Consider the following 19,059-nt stretch of genomic DNA (forward strand, 5'->3'; position numbering starts at 1 on the left):
TAGCTGCTTTTAAAGACACATTTAAACAGCTCCTTCTTGCAGAGTGGATCGCCTATAAAGCATACAACTATAATGATTTTAAAAAAAAAGAGTGCATGGGTTGGAATTTGTTACGGATTTCTTTTTTTCTTACCCACACCATGAAAACGATACATTAAGCACAGTCTCTAAATGTTCAATGGGGTTCAGGTCAGGGCAATTCCAGAAGCTGTTAGCCTGATTTGTAGATTTCTAAAGCAATTTCAGTGTGTGGTTAAGATCACTGTCCTGTTGGAACACCTAGCTGTGTCACTTTCAACAGTCTCATCTGGAGGCGCTCTAAGGAATTTGAAGGTTTCGCCTCTTTCTTCAGTTCCGCTTCCACTTAATTTAAGGCACCAACCCAAGCGGCAGTGAAACTGACCGGAGGAATGATGGTACCACCACCGTGATTGACAGGTAACACGGTGGTCTTGGGTCAGAAGGCCTTACCGTGACTGCTCAATAGAATACTTCTATTGTTCAATCTTTGTCTCACGTGACTGTAAAATTTGTTGTGGAGTAACATCAATCTAATGCATAGCAACCATTAGAAAGGAGCCCTTGCATTCCTAGGAAGAAGAGTTGTCAGATAACCAGTCAGAATGATGGCAGAAGCTTTCTGATGGTGACAAAAACAAAAATGGTGTTTTCCTCACAACATCCTATGGGACGTTAATCCAAATGTGAAGGTTGTGGGAGTGTTGAATGCTCATACCAGGCTGGATAAAAGAACTGCTTAAATGTGTCTCTGGTAGCCCAAAGCTGATCCTTCTGCCTGGGATAAGTGGATATGAAGTGAGTGAGAAGACTCTGAAGTCACATTAAATGCCAGGAAGCACTCTGTGCCTTCATAGGCCCAAAATAAAGATGTTAAATAACTTCTGAAATGGCACAAACCAACCGCAGCACGGCGATTATTATTTTTTTTTGTTCGGCTGTTTCACTTGTCGAGGGGAGCTCCTCGGGGAGTCGAGTCCGCCTCGGCGCACTCACGCGGGCCCACGTTCATCCCGCGGGTCCGGGATCAAAACGTTGAAGCTCCTCCGACCTTTAGGCCACGCCGTAGCAGAGGCCGAAGCCAGCAAACGATTTGTCGCCACAGACTCCCGTTCAGAAAGACTCATTAATTAGCGCTCCGTCTTCTTCTCAAAGGAGCGGCAGCTCTCAACCACCGGCGGCGGCTCCTCTCTGCCACGCACACATCCGACGGAGAACATCGTGAGAGATGGGCATGTGAGATAATTTCTTGTTGCGAAATGAGGAAGTCATTTAAAAAGAAACAGGGCGGGGGGCTGTGATGGAAAAATTGGAGGGAAAGAAAAGATTTGTTTTCCCCGAATCAGAATCAGATGTTCTCCACAGACTTATTTTTTTCCCATCCTCCGCGCCTTTTACCGATGCACCTTTTTTGCCGCGCATACATCTACGTCCCCGCCAGCACGAGACGGGTTTAATCAATCTCCTCAAATTCGACGTGAAGCCTGAGTCGCTGAGCTCTGCGTACGCCATTACGCCTCGAGGAATGAATGAAGAAACTAAAGAAATGAATAAAACAGGGAAGACAGAAACGGGGTGTGACAACTTAAATGCATTCGGAGAGAAAGAGGTGGAGGAGGAGGAGGAGGGGGGGTGCAGGTTCAACGCAGACTGGTGCAAGACAAGATGGTTCTCCAGCGGCACGGATGTCCAATTTTGCTCCTTCGCTCGCTCACAACTCCTGTAATTTGCTGCAAACTGTGATGGAGCCAAATAATTGGATGCGTTCTGTTTGTAATGAAGGCGCAGACGAACAGACATGTCACTCTGCTACGCCGCGCTTATTTATTTGTGTCGTTCCCCACGAAATGTATGATTGTTTGCGGATCATCAGTCTCGGAACTAATGGTGTTCCGAGGTTGCGTGAGTCATGCGCATAATGCAGAAAAAGGTATCATGGCCGTGTTTGTGTGCGTCCACGTTTTGGCTGAGTTATGACTCAGAGGGGGGAAGCATTTAGATGCAAATGAGAGCAATCAGCCACTAAAAGGTTTAAAGTAGCCCAAATTGCCTCCGTGAGCCTCTGCTGCCGCTGCAACCTCTGACCGAGTTGATACCCGGGCGGGCATACTCCAATAAATAATTCCCAGAGGCTTTCAACTAGGACCCACCTGCTACTTTGGCCTCTTTTTACCTCTTTTCATCCTCTAGCCCTTTTCCTGCTGTTTATTCAGGAGGCTCACTTCTTGTTTCTTAAACATCTTCCACACATGATTATAGTTCTGGTCTCAGCTCTCCAGCACATCAAAGGACAAGCCTACTGAATGCCCATGACTCTCCTGGTCCCGTAGACCATGCACTTGGAGACAGTTTTAAGGAATTTTATGTCAAGGAATTTGACTGCAAGATATTTTGTCTAGAAAAGTTCTTATGAAGAAGTATTAAAAAATCTCAAGATAGTACACAACATCACAAGAATGGGATGATATTTTAGCAATTTAAGAAATAACCCACGTTTTTTTCTGAAACAGTTTTGCAGATCCCTAATTGTGCTTGAATTAGTCTGTAATCAGCATAGAATAGTTTAGTCCACGTTTGATTGATCCATATGTTGGGATTTCTATGCTTGCTGTACTTTGGGCTAGGCTGAATATAACTGAAAATAAACTTTATATTTATATGTCCTGATGCATCCCAATAATCCATGTGGAAAAATACAAAAAAGGAAATTGGATATGGTGATACCGGACGGGTTTTTTTTTGTTGAAACGTTCCGTCTCTTCTTCAAGGGACTTCTTCACTCTGTAGGTAAACTTAAAAGCAGCCTTTGCATGGTGGATCAACCAGTATAAGTGTGACTGTCAAAACTGGTTGTTCACATGGACAAGAGGACCATCAGCTTACCATGTGATTGTTGGTGCTCTGATAGCCGCTTATTGTTCCCAGGGGGCTGATGCATGCTTGCAATAACAGTATTATAAGAGGGGGATAATTGGACTCAGAGGCCACCATGCCTGTTTAAAAATGGATCCCTTTGCTCCCCTCTCAAACCAATGTTCCTCCCTATCCACAAGGAGGACATCTTTATCCCTGGAAGAGTGACCGCTAGCCTGCAGATGGGGGTAAACTGCAGAATCTTGGCCTGATTATGTTGCTCTTCTGTGCTGGGCACATCCTTTTGGCCAGTGGCTGCTTTGTTTTCTCCAGTGCATGGCTGGTCCTATTTGCACTTAACTGCATGCACGGCATTGCTAGGTTTGTGCCGGGGAACCGGATTTTTGGGGAGAACCAGTCTTTGCCGTAATGTGTGTCGGGGGTTTGACAGCCACTGAGACATCATGTTTAGAAAATAAATGTCTCCGTTTCTCTGAAACTCCTTCAATACAGGGTATGACCACTGTTCTGGGTCTGGGGTCGTCCTTTTCACCCGATGGTTGGGGGGGGGGTTCTGTTTGGGTTTCTTCTCTGCTTTGAGGAAAGCCCAGTTGAGATAATAAACTGGGCCTGTTGTGTGTGATTTATCCTTCTCCCTGGCTCCTGAGTTGATGGGAACCTTGTCTGCTCTATGATGCAGCATCCTGATGACTCTTAACTGAGTGTGGTGAGAGCGTCCCTCTCCTCTCTGCTGATTTTCAGAAGGTGGTGGCTTGGCATTGCTGAGGAAGACTGAAAGTTTGTTTCTAAGTTGTTCTGCTTCAAACTATGGGATTTTGTTGCTGTGAGTGGCTGATTCTGTGGCTGTGATTATCTCCAGAGGAATTCTTCTTGGTGTAACTACAAAGCTCACTCCCCTGGAAAGCATATTTGTCTCCGGCTGGGTGAGTTGACTGTCTGATGAATTCTTCACCCACTTCCACTTCTCTGTCTCCCTGACATTTGCTTGTGTTTCCTGTGGTTTGTCCAACCTGAGTTGTTGTTGGGCTTGGGATTGACGAGTCAATTGAAATGATTTTGTTGTTGGGACCTGGGCTTGATGTGATGTGCCAGGCATGTCTTCTCTGTGAAATCCATTACACGCTGGAATGTGGTCTGATCTAGAGGTGTTCATTTTTGTCACATGTGCTTTTCTTTGGCCTCTAAAGCTTCAATGGTGAAGTTGGTCTGTTGCATTTGTTCATTCCCTGTAGCCTGCCCTCTTCCTTACTGTTTGCTCAAAACTATCTAAGTAGTTTGAGGCAATTCCAGGCCAAAGTAGTTCAAAATGTCTAGATGCATCTCAATAATCCAGGTAGACAAATACAATAAAAGGAAATTGAATATCTTCCGGTAACTCTACAGAGTGAAGAAGTCTCTCGGAGAAGAGACGAAATGCTTCAAGAAAGGGGAACCTGTCCAGGGGACCTATCCAATTTCCTTTTTTTTTAATATATATTTATCTACATACCTTTATCTAACATATCTACTGAGAACATTGTAGTTCCCAGGAGATAAAGTTCCCAAAAAGGGAAAGACGCAGAGCTTCTCCTGTTGTACCTCTCATTCAGCATGTCACCATGAGGTCTGTGAGCTATGCAACTGCAATAGGAAGAAGTGACAATTGTGTGAATGTGAATCTGAGACTTAAAGCATTACATTTTCAATTGTTTGTATGTGATACTGTGAAAGCACAAGTAGAAACACCAACACTTCAGCAGAACCCTCTAACAAGGTGCTACATGGCCAGATTTTGAGTTGGCAGTATGTTTTCTCTTTTCCAATCTGACCGGCATCTTTTTCTGTACACCCATGTCCCTAATATTCTTAGGGCTTAAGCTACCAGTCAAAATGCTAATCGAAATTTGAAGGAACCGTTTTGTTTGTCAAAAAAGGGTTATTTTAGGTGCCTTCAGTAGGTCCGTCCAATAGCCACATGATTTAGTTCTAATTCAATGTAATAAATACCACATTTACGCCTTGATGGTGCTAAATTAGTTTATCACCTCCGAAGTGTTGGTATGCTTCCTGTGTGCTTTCTCAGTTTCTCGCAGTCGCCCTCTTGCAGCCTCTTGTGTAGGTCTGTTGATGAAGCTGGCCAGTAAATGTGTTTGTTAATGCCAGACAACATTACTGACAGAGACATAATACTGAACACAAGATGTTTCTCATTAACAGCAGTGCAGAAGGTCAAGCCGATATATCACTCTGTGAACAAGAGCTATTTTGGTCTGACGGACGCAGAGCAGCAGTTCATGGCTCCGCAGGTCGATTAATGAGACCTGACTCGGAGACACAAGTTAGCTTTTCTTTTTCTTTATTGTTTGTTTTTAGTCGGGTTAACGGGGCCTGTGAGCATGCACAGATCAGCCCATGAGGAGAACTGTCTGACTGTGGGGTTTCGTCATTTGAGTAACTATTGTTTTTTTTGTCTTTATTTACAGGCAGAAATATAAAAGTACATCCCAGAGGTAAGATGTGCACACACGTATACACACACATGCATGGACACAGCTCATATGAAATTTAACTAAGTCCTTTACAGGGAAAACAAGACATGAAAGTTAAAGATTACAGTAATAAACAACAAAGAGAATTGCTTTTAAGGCATAGCATTACATTTGTGCATGACAAAAAAACTGTACAATGCAGATGTTCAACAAATTTATTATTTAACTGGAAAAACAACACCTATCACATTGACATGAAACGGTTTCAGTCCTGCTTTAACAAAACATCTTCTGCACATCTTGCCTTTTTTAGAAGTTGGTGTCAGAGCTAAGGAGCAGAGAAACTAAATCTGCCCTCTCACTGTTTAGCTCTGGCCATGGGAACACTGAGTAAACCAAACTCAAATCAGATGATTGCTTTAGATTGCAACTAGCAGCTTTGAAATGTATTCAAGCCCAAGGCCATTCAGACCAATAAGTCTTTATAATGTCATGATTTACAGACAAGAGGCTTAAAGGATGATATGACATATGAAAATATTTATAATTAACAACCTTTTGAAGAAAAAAAATCATGCAACATTTTCTTTTGTTCCCTCTTGAACCAAATCTCTTTATTCTGGAAATGCTTTTAAATTATACCCACTTGATTTAGTAAAAAAATATTTGTTAAAATTTCAGTTTGCCCTTAATAGTCAGAATTTCTTGTGTGCTCTGAAGTTACATACCATCAGCATATCAGAATCAGAATCAGAAATACTTTAATAATCCCAGAGGGAAATTGCTGTTTCCGTACAATCACCATAACATAACAAACAAACAAACATCACAAACATTTCAGGGGGAGACGATTAAATGAGGCCTTGCTGCTAAGGACACCGTCTTACACGGTGCCCACAGGGCGCTGCCATTACTCTGTGGAAAGGTAGAGGCCACAAAAAACGTAAGGTGGGAGGGAAAAAACATATCTCAAACTTTAACCTATAACAGTATATAGTTTGAGATATCAAAAACCTCTTGCACAAAAAGCACAAATAAGACGAGACATATAGCAGAAGGTAAACATTTGAGACTAGTCGCGTGCAAGTTCATCAGTTTATGAGCATCAGTTATGTGTGTCTGTTTGGGTGAAAGTGTTTATATTTCCATGACACTCTTCAGAGGCCATTGTCCTTGATGTTATCAGCCGGCCAACAGTTCAGAAAGCATCCACAGGTGTCAGCGGGGGAGGAGGGAGCAGGGGACAGTTCTGAGCTCGTTCCTAATATCAATCCAGGAGTAGAGATAGGGAAGACATAGTCCAAATACGTTATTTGATATGAGACAGCTTGTTATGAGACTTTCCTGTCAGCTTTAAGTCTTTTGCTGGCTCCAAATGGCAAAATCCAATATTCCAAATTGTTGGGCTTTTCCACGCTTCACTTCCAGATTTTTTCCCATCTCCTTGTTGAGTTCAACCACCAAAGCCAGTCTGCGTACCAGCACATCCAGCTTTTCGGCTCCGCTCCTCCACCTTCCAGAACTGTCCGTTCACTGCCTTAGTGGGCACGTCATATGCAGCCGGCAGCCTGATCAAGGCCAAATGGCTACCGACATCCACTGTATTTGCTGATACATCAAAAATCCACCAAATCCAATAAGTAGAAATCCAAGTATCCTGAATCCAAACACGCAAATGTTTCAAACATCCAGGAATGAAAAATTCGAAAGACACACCGTTTTCCATCCAAGAATATAGGGTGTATCACACGAAATGAGTCAAATCGGGACCGGACTGGTCCCCCTTTCGTTGCCTACCCGTTGAAAAAATTTGATCAATAGCATTGAGAGACCAGCTTACCAGATAGTTTCCAGAGTTTGGGTGATATGAAGAAAGTGCTCAGAAAGACAAGACATAGCAGCAGAAGCAGGAGAGGGGGGGGGGGGGTGAAAGCTGGAGAGGAGAGAAAAACACGACCGACCTCAAAGAGAGACAGAACAGAATCTCAGTGATAATAGATTTTGTAACACTTTGACCTCTGAGCCAGGTGGATAATGTCGATTTTCCGTTAAAATGGGCCAAGAATGGTGCCTTGAGGAATCCTTTGTGTTCTTGGTTCAGTCAGAACAGCCACACACATAAAGACTCCTGGTCTGCCAAGTAGATTTGAACCACATTCAGCTCAGTACAAGAGAGTCCCAGTCATTTTTCCAGTCTGTCAATCAATGTGTCATGATGAACTGCATCAAATACAGATCTGAGATCCAGAAAAAAACAAGTTTGTGATAAATCTCCATTAAGTGTGCACCAGTTAAATGTGTTGCACATGTAATCTTACTGCTTGTATAAATTTTTTAACAAGTACGTTTGTTTCAATCATCGGAATACTTAAGACCAAAACTTTATGTTAGAAATAGGCTACTAATTGTGCATTATTGTGGCAGCTAGATTAGGGTTCTTTAACAAAAGCTGCAGTTTCAACAGAAAATGACTTGAGTGAAAAGCAGTATTTACTATATGCTATATTTTAGGTACCACAGAGAGAAAGAGGAAGACAATTAAAAAATCTCGTTGGCTCAGTGTCAAGGCAGCATGGTCTGTGGTCAGATGAGTCACTTAGACTCATAGACGTGCAAATGTAAAATAGAATACAGAAAATACAAATACAGCTCAAATACAGATGGGAGGATCTGTAACCTTTTCAAGGTATTTCAAACTTCAGATGGAATATTAGACAAACCATGACAAAACGTCACAGCCGACTGATTTGAATAAAATCAATAAAACACTGAAGTGGCATTTGGTCCTACATCATTTATCTCTTTCTTTATATATATATTGTCTGGTTGCATGTCAGTATGAGCTCACAGAATATACTTACAGAACAGACACGCAGCCCATCAAACACAGCTGATGATCTGTGACATGATTCCACATTGAGAGGAAGAGCAGAAAATATTCTGCTCTCAAGGGAGACATGTCGGTGTCAACAACAATGGAAAAAAGGAAAAGCCTAACCTCCTATTCACCCACGCATTCACCTAAATACTAACAGTATTATAGGTTGCCATTCACTGTCATAAAAACCTCTAATTATTCTCTCAGCATAGCAGATCAATAGTGACAATTATTCTAAACTATATTCAGATGAAAATGTAAAAGCAAAAAACAAAATCCACTGTTCAAGTTGAATTGTCCCTTTAGCCATGGCAACCAATAAACATTACACCCAGCTTTCAGGTATTTGGCTGCAGATGATGAAAGAAGGCCGCTTTGCTTCAGCTTCATCATTGACTTCCTGACATGTTTTGCATTTGTCAGTCTCAGTCACAGAAAACCTGTCTGGTGTGTTCCCTGGACTTCATGGCGCTGTTCTCTCCCCAATATTCTCTTAACCAACCTCTGAGGGCACCATAGAGCAGCTGTATTTGTGCCCAGATTAGTTTACAGACAGGTGGACTCTATTCAGTCATTAGCCATCATCAGAAAACTTCTGAAGGCAGTTGGTTGCTATCGGAGAAAAGGGGGCTGAATACTTTTGCACACCACACTTTTCATTTTTTTTCCACGTTAAAACGGTTTTAAAACATGTATAATTTTCTTTCTACTTCTGCACAATTGTATACAACTTTGTGTTGGTCTTTCACATAATATAATAATAAAATATATTTATGTCAGTGATTGGGGATGTGACAAAATGCAGAAAAGTTCAAAGGGTATGAATAGTTTTGAAAGCCACTGGATATGTTTTAAATAATAAATAAATGAAAATGGACCAGTCGGGTGCGGCAGAGACCCGATGACAGCCTGGTCTCGCTGGGGAGGCTGCAGTGTTAGCACCACTGCTGCAGCGATATTAGCCTGCTAGACAGTCTGCGACAGACTGGATATGTTTGTCGCGGCTAAAAAGTCACTATATAAAGTGTTTACTAAGTTAGTGGGAAATATCCGCATATACCAGATATCAAATGTGGAATGTGGAAATGTGGCACAGAATAGAATAAAGCCCGGCAGATCCGATCGTGCAGAATAAGGTGAATTGGTGTAAAAGGGGTTAATGGGGTGCAACACCATTAGCAGAAGTTGTCCTTCCTGTTTCAATCGGAGTCCAGAGCGTGGCAGGAGGACACGTATCCAGCTTCCCAGTCTGCCGTTGACCTATGGTGTCTTTTTTGCCACCACTCACTGGACCGGAGTGGTACTGCAGTTTTCCTCACAGCTTCCCCACATCATAACACGTTGACATAAATGGCCCTTAGCAGATGGAAACTCATACCCCCAAAAGCCCCATACTTTGGTTTTACCCTGGCAAACCAAAGTATGGGGCTATTAATAGAGAGAGCCTGTAACTATCAGCTGCTGGATAGAACATGTCCTTTTTAAGACATACAGTTGATATAAATCAGAAAAGGCCCCTCATTGGGGACACTGTTGTTGTATGACAATGTCATGAAGAGAGTGCTCAAGGTGTTTCCTTTATGCTCTTTACTATATGAAGAATCCCTCTTTGCAAGATCATCTTCAAACGTTCCAGAGGAGTCCCCAGAACAGAGCCGGTCTTCTTTATCAGGTTGTTGGGCTTTTGTAAGTCTCTGGCTCTGACGCTGCTACAGATGTTGATGAACAGATGTTGGCAGAAGAGATCATACTCTCCACTGGAGACTTTTATATAAGATCTGCAGCATCTTGTTGCAAAAACCGAAGGACCCAAACATCCTCAGGAAGTGCAGTCTGCTATGTCCTCTTCTTGTAGAGTGTATCTCCAGTCCAGGTGAACGCCGAGGTATTTATACTCCTCAACCACCTCCACTTCTTCTCCCATGATGGCAATAGTGTTGGACCTATTCCTGTTTCTCCTGAAATCTACAATCATCTCCCTTGTTTTATTCACACTCCAGATGACATGATAGCTTCCAGTCCATGCAAACCAGTACTGTACTCGGCTTCTTGTCCATCTCTAATACACCCAATGACTTCAGAGTCATCTGAGTATTTCTGCAGACAGGAGTCTTTCTTGGACTGCAGATCTGAGGTGTAAAGATTTAAGAGGAATGGTGAGAGCACAGTCCCCTGTGGCGCTCCTGTGCTGCTGACCACCTGGTTACACACACAACCCTTCAGTCTCACAAACTGTGGTCTGTTTGTCAGGTAGTCTTTAATCCAGGTGATTGTTGAGGCCCCTGCATGAGTCTTCTAGAGTTTGTGACTAAGCAAATCACGCTGAATTGTGTTGAATACACCGGAGAAATAAAATAACATGATCCTCATAGTGCCGCCTGCTAAATGACAGTGGGTATGTTGAGGCAGGCGTATGAAGGCATCTTCAACTCCATCTGCAATAAGCAAACAGCAGGGGGTCCTGATATGTCTCTCCAGGACCTTTATGGTGCGGGATGTCAGGGCATTGAGGACTGATGGCAAAGTTTTCTTTGGTGTCGGAATAAGGCAGGACGTCTTCCACGACCCTGGGTCAGGTTAAGGTGAAAGAGATGCTTCAGATTCACACAGAGCTGCTCCGAAGAGGCCTTCAGGACTATGCTGCTGACACTGTTACACAGTTCCAATTGTCCAGCTGCTGCTTCATCTGATTTCTAGAGACATACAGGGGGGGAGCTGGAGAAAAAGGGAGCACCAGAATCTCCTGATTTGGTTGAAGACAAACATTTGGAGGGAGAAGGGTTCATGGCCGAGGCGGAAGATAAAACATTTTAAGTATAAGAGGGAAGCTATGGGTAAAAGGACGGTGGAATATCTGGTTGGCTGTGGGCAGGAGACCAGGATACTAGGCTTGTTACTAAACCGAACCAGTTAATTGGTTCTGTACAGACTTCCAAATATCTAATCCTCCTTCTGCTTGAGGCCTGCGATCTTCTTCCTCCTTCATCTCTTGTTTTGTTTTGCTGGAGCTCCTTTGTAATTCCCCGTGTCCTTCCCTAAAGGCCCCTTTAGTTAAACTAAAATAAAAGGTTACTTCCAAGACGTGAAAGTTTTTTTGAGCATTGAGGGGAGAGAGCTGACAAAAGGTTAGGTGCACCAAACTGTGGAAGACGTTGTACAGAACAGGGGATGAGAGTGACTAAGCCAGAGGAAGTAAACCTTCGAATTGGCTAAAGACAAACAGAAGGCAGAAATGCATGGAGATGAACGTGGACATAGGTGGGAACGGACAGGCAGGCAGATGGCCCGCCTTAGCGTGCAGGCGGCCAGGCAGCAGTGCTGTGTGCGTGGAGCACAAGGAAAATCATATTCATTAGAGGCAGTTAACGAAGAACGCGAACCCAGGCTGAATCTGTGCTTCTGCTGTGCTTGATTGAAGATTGTGAAAGAGCAGGGCAGACTTGCAGCAAGAGGTGATGAGCAGCATAAATGGAGCACACAGGTGTGCCAGCTGCAGATTTGTCAGAAGCAGAAAACAGCTGTCACACTCGCTAAGACACACGAGAACACACACGGATCTGGGAGAGACCAGGGTGCCGGTGGACGTAGAAGAAACGGGAGGAAAAAATCGGGATACGCTTATTTGGCATCGAAACAGATGGAGGCAAAAGTAAAAGGATAGAAAAATAAAAGCAGCTGAAGCGTAGACATTTGCTTTATTCTGACCGATTTCTTGAAATAGGCAAGGCGAGTTTATTTATAAAGCGCTTTTCAGTCACGAGACGATTCAAAATACACATGTGAACATTATGGTTAGGAGTTGTTTTGGTAAGTTATTTTGTGGTGGTTGTAAAACATCAAGAGAGTCAAAACATAAACTGAATAAGATAGCCATCTAATGATTGGACACTGGATCAAAGACTATAATATTTTACTGTAAAAATTCAACTAAAAACTACACAGTTGCAAGAAGTAACCCCTTCATCCAATTTGCCATTTTTACAGGATCATCCACTATTTGGCTTAATAAACTGTTTGCTTAATAAACTGACTTCAAAGTAAGAAAATTAGACGAGTCAGGAAGCAGTATTCATCCTGTGTGTTTGATAAAGCTGGCCAGGTTCATGAGTAATGTTCAGAAGAATAGACCAACTGTTACCCATTCTAAAAGACCACATGCTTGGACGTTATGTGTCTAAATGAAAACCTATGGTCATCCTGATTTTACTACACCAAGAACCTAATCTATGTGCATCCAAGAAATCATTTGTAAACATTTTTCTTTTGTACAGTTTAAACTCTTGGCTACTTAATACATGATCAGAGCAGGAAGTGATTACTTTGCAACCCCTCACTGGTCAAGAATGACGTTGCAATCTTGTAATTTTTCACCTTATTGATAACACCTGTCACTGGCTGACAGGAATGGTGCTCTCCAGGCAGGGGTTGCCAACTTTCACAAATCAAAAGAAGGAATTACCCTCTTGCCCTCCCTCCCCCACTTTTTTTGTTCCCCCCTTAAAAAAATAAATAAGTAAACCTACTGTATAATTTTATTTGAACGTTCTCAGTATGTTGTATTGCACCATATATTTCTATGTATTTTCCGTTCTGTTTTCCACTGGGCCAGCTGACTCTTATTGAACATGACACGTGGTTAAACCAAAACAACAAAAGAGCAACTGCCTGCTGGTGCATATAATTTCTTTAAGACTTAACCGTCTTTCTTTACAGGAGGCTATCAGTAGAATACAGAAAATCTGTCCAAAACATCAGTTGTCAAAGCAGGTTAAAAAAAATTCCTCCTGAAGGGCACAAACTGATGCATGGTGGGAAGCCTATAAGCCGTCCTGTGGCAGACGGCGCCAATCCCTGCCCTCAAAAATCAGGCCATAGTTTTCAGTCAGTTTAAACTTTCTGTCATTAAACTAGTGGAAGTAGCTCTAAAACCATGTTTAAGATTAAAGTATGGGATTATTTTATATTTTAAGGGACAGTTTTCATTGCAAACAATGACTTCTGTTCTAACTACAGTCTTGGCATTAGCTAGCGGTCAGTCATGCCTAATGTTTACCGTTGCTTTACTTGTTAAAACGTACTGTCTGTGAATAATAATACCACTGAAATTATTAAATAACATAGATGACAAATAACAGAACTAATGATTACAGTTTCTTTTTCATATGACTGTAGTAAAAATGAGGTACGAACATACCACTCTACTCCTAATGAAGTCAACAATAAATGATAAATAAATTTTTTTACAACAGCACAGTCATATTAAATGAGTTAGAAATGTATTTATTTAAGTAATTTAGTTCACTAAGGGAAACACATTATACAGATGAACAAAGACTTGATTATGGTTTGAAGCCTTTATTTATTTTAATTATGATTTTTTTGTGTGCCTCCAGTTAATAAAAACATGGCATTTAAGATTACAATGTTGCATCAGACCAATAAAAAGCAAAATCTTTCATGCAGTACTGGGGACTTAATGAGAAGTATTTTTAACACAAGTTTAAAGGTTATTGTTTTTTTCAAAAGGTACTTTTAATCTGACAAAGAAGTCTCTTAGAAATGTACATTCTAATTTATTGAATATGATTGTATATTGAGCTCTGTTATATATTCGTCCCAGCACCAGTAATATTTGACAACTAGAATCCTGTCTGTAGAAATTATGACACAGCTTCGTAGAAAACCTGCTCCCAAGTTATTATAGCTATGAAATGCGTATAAAATCCGTCAAAAAGGTTAGATTTTCTTCTGAGATGAATATAAATGTCAGGCACAAAAGAAAAACTGATTACAATACTTTGCTGCCCTTTTATGAGGGAAACTATGACAGGCTGTTACACAAACACTGATTTTTTTTAAATTCCAGTTCAAGTTAGAAAAAACCTCAATAGTCATCATCTTCCACTAAAGAGGGATGGACACCGTTTTTGACACAAAGCGACCATCAACCTGCATTTTTACACACATTGGACGTTTATTATTGTAGCATGGCTATGCATAACAGATTACCCAGGCCTTTTGCCGCAGACAGGTGTAGTGAACGCGTCAAGACTTTGAACAAAATCCTTATGGAGAATAATCCCATGTTAGCTCATATGGTGGAATGCTATTGCTTGTTTTATTTTTTATTTTTTTTTTTAAAAAGGCCTGCCTTTAAGGCTAATGTTAATAGTTCAGCTTTCATTGAGTCTTACTCCACAAAACTGTAATTCAGATTTTTTTTTTCTGCAAATGAAACACTTATTAACAATATCCAGGACATATTAAATGCATTGAATATATAAGTATCAATATTTTTGGGAGCACCAATGGCATTAGTGCTGTAGTGCGAGAGACTGTAGCTGTATGACTGCATCTGGAACATTTACCTGATCAACTGTAACCCTCAGGTCACCTATTTGAGATTAGAGAGATGATCATGATTTATTCTTTTTTTTTGTATTTTTATTTTTTATTTTATTGAATCTGCATATTCCCTAAGAAACAATTAAGGGAGTAAAGTGTTTTAAAACCTGTTTAGTGAGATTTTACTATGCAAATCCTGCCATTTCCTGTAGCATGGAATGGAAAGTAAATAATAAAAAATAACAAGTTTGACCAACCACCTGCCATTGACTAATCCATGATTTCTACTTTCAACACCAGCCCTTAATCCCTTGCATACAGAGTAAAAAAATAATCGTACTGCACTCGAAACCAGATAATCTCTAATATCTGGTTTCAAGTAAGTTTGACTGTAGAATAATTTACTCTTTCAGCTGCCCCGACGACTGCAAGCTGTTCTTTGCCAAGTCCAGTAAAACTTGACCGACTGGAACAATGTGGGCTGGTCTCAGAACTTCTCTGACTAACTAGAAGTGCTCTCTTGGCTGGGAAAAGCAGAGTGCATAATGTTTGTTTGACAGCTTGTTTATTCTTCCAGTCGTTTAGCGCTGGCGCCGGCTGATTGACAGAGGAGGCACGGTGTCATCGTGTGTCCATCTGGAGGAAGCAGATTTTCACATTGCGCTTGTGCGGTGCGAACGGGACGGCAGCTGTGTGGGTGCAAAGTACGAGGATCAAGTGGAGTTGGCAGGTGTCTGAAGTCTGCAGAGAGGCTCTCTCAGGACTGCTGTTTTCTCTTGTGACGTGTAGGATGCATGTTTGAAACAGATGGCCATGTACACGAGGACGTCGGAGTAGTAGAGCATTAAAACGGCAAAGCAGTAGATTTATGTTTGGTTTTTTTTACAATATTTTTAAAAAATGTCTATGTTTTTATTTGAATCAAGCTTAGAATACATCGATAATATGATGGAAAGAGCCATCATCATGGCGGACGTCGTGTTTTTTTTTTTTTGTCCCAGATACTAATCAGAGACATTTAAGAATGGAGATAAACTGATCTGTTCTATCCCGTCCCCTTTGAACAGAGGAGGAGGGCTCAGGTTTCAACTTTTGAAAACTTACAACACAGCGATAGGTTTGATTCTTGCCAAGTTTCACCCCAATTCACTCCTCCATCCATGTGACCACAACATTTCTCCCGCACTGCAAAACGGATCTAAAAATAAGTAAAATGTTCTTAAAGTTAGTGTATTTATCCGTAATTTGAGCAGGTAAATAATACTATCTGCCAATGGAATGAATATTTTGACCCCTAAAATAAGATAGTTAGATATCCTGCACTTGAAATAAGATAATTGAGATGAATTGTTCCTATTTTAAGTGCAAAAATCTAATTCCATTGGCAAATCATCTTATTTGCCTGCTCAAATCAAGGACAAATTAACAAATTTTAAGAGCATTTTACTTATTTCTAGTTCCGTTTTTGCAGTGCATGAGCAAACGAGGAGCCTAATGACTCCATTGTGAAGGGTGATCAGTTCCAGGTGAATTTACAGGTGAATCTAAGCTCTGAAAAATGCCTGCCAGCAGGTCTATAAAGCTTGGAACTCCACACTACTCCAGACATTTTGAATTGAGAAAGCTTCCTGGATGGGAAACGAAACGTTTTCAGCTTCAGAATAGAAGTCCAGTTGTTTTATTTTTTTAACCTTTTTTGGATTCCCATGTTAATGCTATAAAGCTCAGTACCTGTAATGTACTGAAAAATAACCCTGAATTTTCCATCACTGTTATACACAACTCACTCAAAAGTGATCTTCTGGATCTTTTCTATCTTTTCTGCTAATGAAGCACAGGAAAATAGGAGGTGATTGTTTAAAAAGTACCTGGGCTAAACGTAGCAGCTTGTTGGATGGGGCTGCAGACAAAAACAAAGATTGGTATTAGGGGTTAAGTTTTGTAAGGACTTATTTAAAAAATCAATAATTTATGTCATTCAGAAATGCCAGGACCCTGAGCTGATCCTTGACTGGGACATCATAGCATCAAAATCTAAAGAATTTACTCTAAATTGTAGTGAAATACAGAAATTCTGAGGGGTTGTATATTGTAACATTTTTATATGGTTTCAGGTTTTACAAATTAATTTTCTAACAACTTTGGATAGAATCCTTAATTTTATGGAGAGGTAGTACAGTATGTTTAAAACTGCATTCAGTTGACATCCTGGTGGACCCATCAGAGGCTTCTTTCTAAAAAAGGACGCGACTGCTTTGCCTGGAAAAACAGCAGATTGCAGAAGGTACCAACTGTAGTCAGGAGCTCTTCTGTGGCCAGAAACAGGTTTTCATAAGTGACAGAATAAAAGTGCATTTAGCTCCCATTTTGGAAAGCGGATCAATCGTATCCAAAAAAGGATCAAACAGTCTGAATATGAGAACAACATCAAAAAAATCTGCTTTATTTCTAGTGAGAATTACATCAGAGAGCCAGGACCAGCTAAATAAAGATCACTCAGGACTCAGAAAATGTCCTGTCAAAAAGATCCAGTCTATTCATCTCTCAAAGAAAATACTCCAAACATCTTCTCGGGTAGGGGAAACAAGCTGCGACAAACCAGTCGAGACCGGTAATCCCATGAGAGAAACGGCGAAAAGGACGAACGGGCCATCAGCGGAAGGACAAACACAGCGATGGATCAGACCTCCGATCTTTAAAATCTTTAAAGTCTTCAAATCTGGAATGTGCCTTTTGATTTTTGAAGATGTGGCGTGCTGAGATAAATCAGTTGCTGTAAAAGTACACAACATTTATTCGAGCTGACATGAATTATCTTTAAGGTGTTGAAAATAACACAAAGAATAAATACCTCACATGAGTAGAACAATCCTGCTAAAGAGGCGGGAACAGGCTTCCACTTCCACTGGGAGGCGTGGGTGGGGTGGTTGAAGACTGAGAAGAGCAATCAAACAATGTGCAGCATTTTCACATTCTTATGCTTTTCATTATGGTGTTATCCCCACTCTGCTTTCTATTGTTTTTAGTGAAAAAGTTCAATATATTCATAGCTAAATATACATTCTTTATACAAATATGTTTGAAGTATCCTGCAAGAGGGATCGATATCCCTTAAGTTATTCTGCCCTTTGTCACAATATGTCCACAAACTTCAGTGTATTTTAGTGGGATCTCTAAATGTGATTCTCCAACAAAATGTGCGACAGCTGTGGAGTGGCAGTAAAAGGATCTGTGTTTTTTTTTGTTTGTTTTTTTTTTACAAATAGAATTCGTATATTCAGCCTCCCTGAGTCCATGCTTTGTAGACGCAGCTTTCACAGCAATTACAACTGCAGCTCTTTGGGGATATGTCTCTACAAGCTTTGTACATCTGGAGACTGCATTTTCACCCCGTTTTAATAATACAATCCTTCCAGCTCTGTCAGACTGAGTGGAAAAAAACATCTGGGGAGAGAGCAGTCTTGCAATGTCATATTGAATTTAGCCCTGGACCGGCTGGTGAGCCTCCATCCCTTTCTTAAGTCTTCTGCAGCCTTTACCAGCTTTTATTCCAGGATTTCCCTGACTCTATCTCCATCTTCCCATCACTTTTGACCCTGGTAAAAAAAACAACAACAACAAAGCATCTCCACAGCATGATGCTGCCACTGTTCTGTCTCATGTAGGGGAAGAGTGTTCGTGCTGATGTGCAGCATCCATTTCCCACCACGCAGGCCGACATGCATTGCCTTTTAGAGGTCGATCATCCTCTTTCACGTTTTCTGTATCCCCTGCATGGCTTGAGAAGACTGAAAATGGGACTCCTTGTGGATTCTGTTCAACAATTGTTGTCGGTAACACGTTGTCATTACAAAGAAAGTTTAAACAATGGCAGCTTTGCATTAAAAGTGTCATAATTTACCAAACGACACTTCCTGACAGCAGTCATCAACATTCATAAAGACTCCTTCATGTTCATGGCAGGTGTTATGTCATGTTTATGAGAGTGTAATGTCAGTCTCATGCACTCCCCTTCCAGTAAAGTGTCACCTCCTTTTTTTCTTGCCACCCTTCCATGTAGGTATAATTTGTAGAATGCAAGTTAAATAGTTGTCATGTCATCACTGTCTCCCACCTGAGCTGTGGGTCGTAGCCCTTCCAGAGTTGTCATGGACTACTAGGCTGCAGCTGTGATTACTGGTCTCCTTGCATCACCTGTCACCTTAGGCGGACACGTTGGGATGGCATTTTATTTGAAAGCTCTTTTTAACATGTTGTGGGAGGCACCAACAGTGATCTGGGTAATGTTGAAACCTTCAGATATGCTTTTAGAACCTAACCCGGATTGAAGGTTCTCCACAACTCTCCCGCCGGCTGTCTTCATGACGCTGTACCCTTATATTAAATAAACGCATTCTGTTTACTAATTACATAAAATCTGGTGGTAATTGTTGGCTCTGGATTTTATTTAGGGTTACCAGACCAAATATATTTTCA

General features: G+C 41.2%; 1 protein-coding gene across 3 annotated transcripts in view; it reads left to right on the plus strand.

Moving 5' to 3' along the window:
- The window catches only part of pde1a (phosphodiesterase 1A, calmodulin-dependent), a 76,237-nt gene that overhangs the window by 35,357 nt on the left and 21,821 nt on the right, over positions 1–19,059 (plus strand). For all 3 annotated transcript variants that reach the window (XM_036138888.1, XM_036138886.1, XM_036138887.1), the window contains one exon: positions 5,355–5,381. In XM_036138888.1, the coding sequence (XP_035994781.1) occupies positions 5,355–5,381 (27 nt within the window). The remainder of the gene's footprint in view (positions 1–5,354; positions 5,382–19,059) is intronic.

Source organism: Fundulus heteroclitus, chromosome 7 (assembly GCF_011125445.2).
Source record: "Fundulus heteroclitus isolate FHET01 chromosome 7, MU-UCD_Fhet_4.1, whole genome shotgun sequence".
NCBI classification, from domain to species: domain Eukaryota; kingdom Metazoa; phylum Chordata; class Actinopteri; order Cyprinodontiformes; family Fundulidae; genus Fundulus; species Fundulus heteroclitus.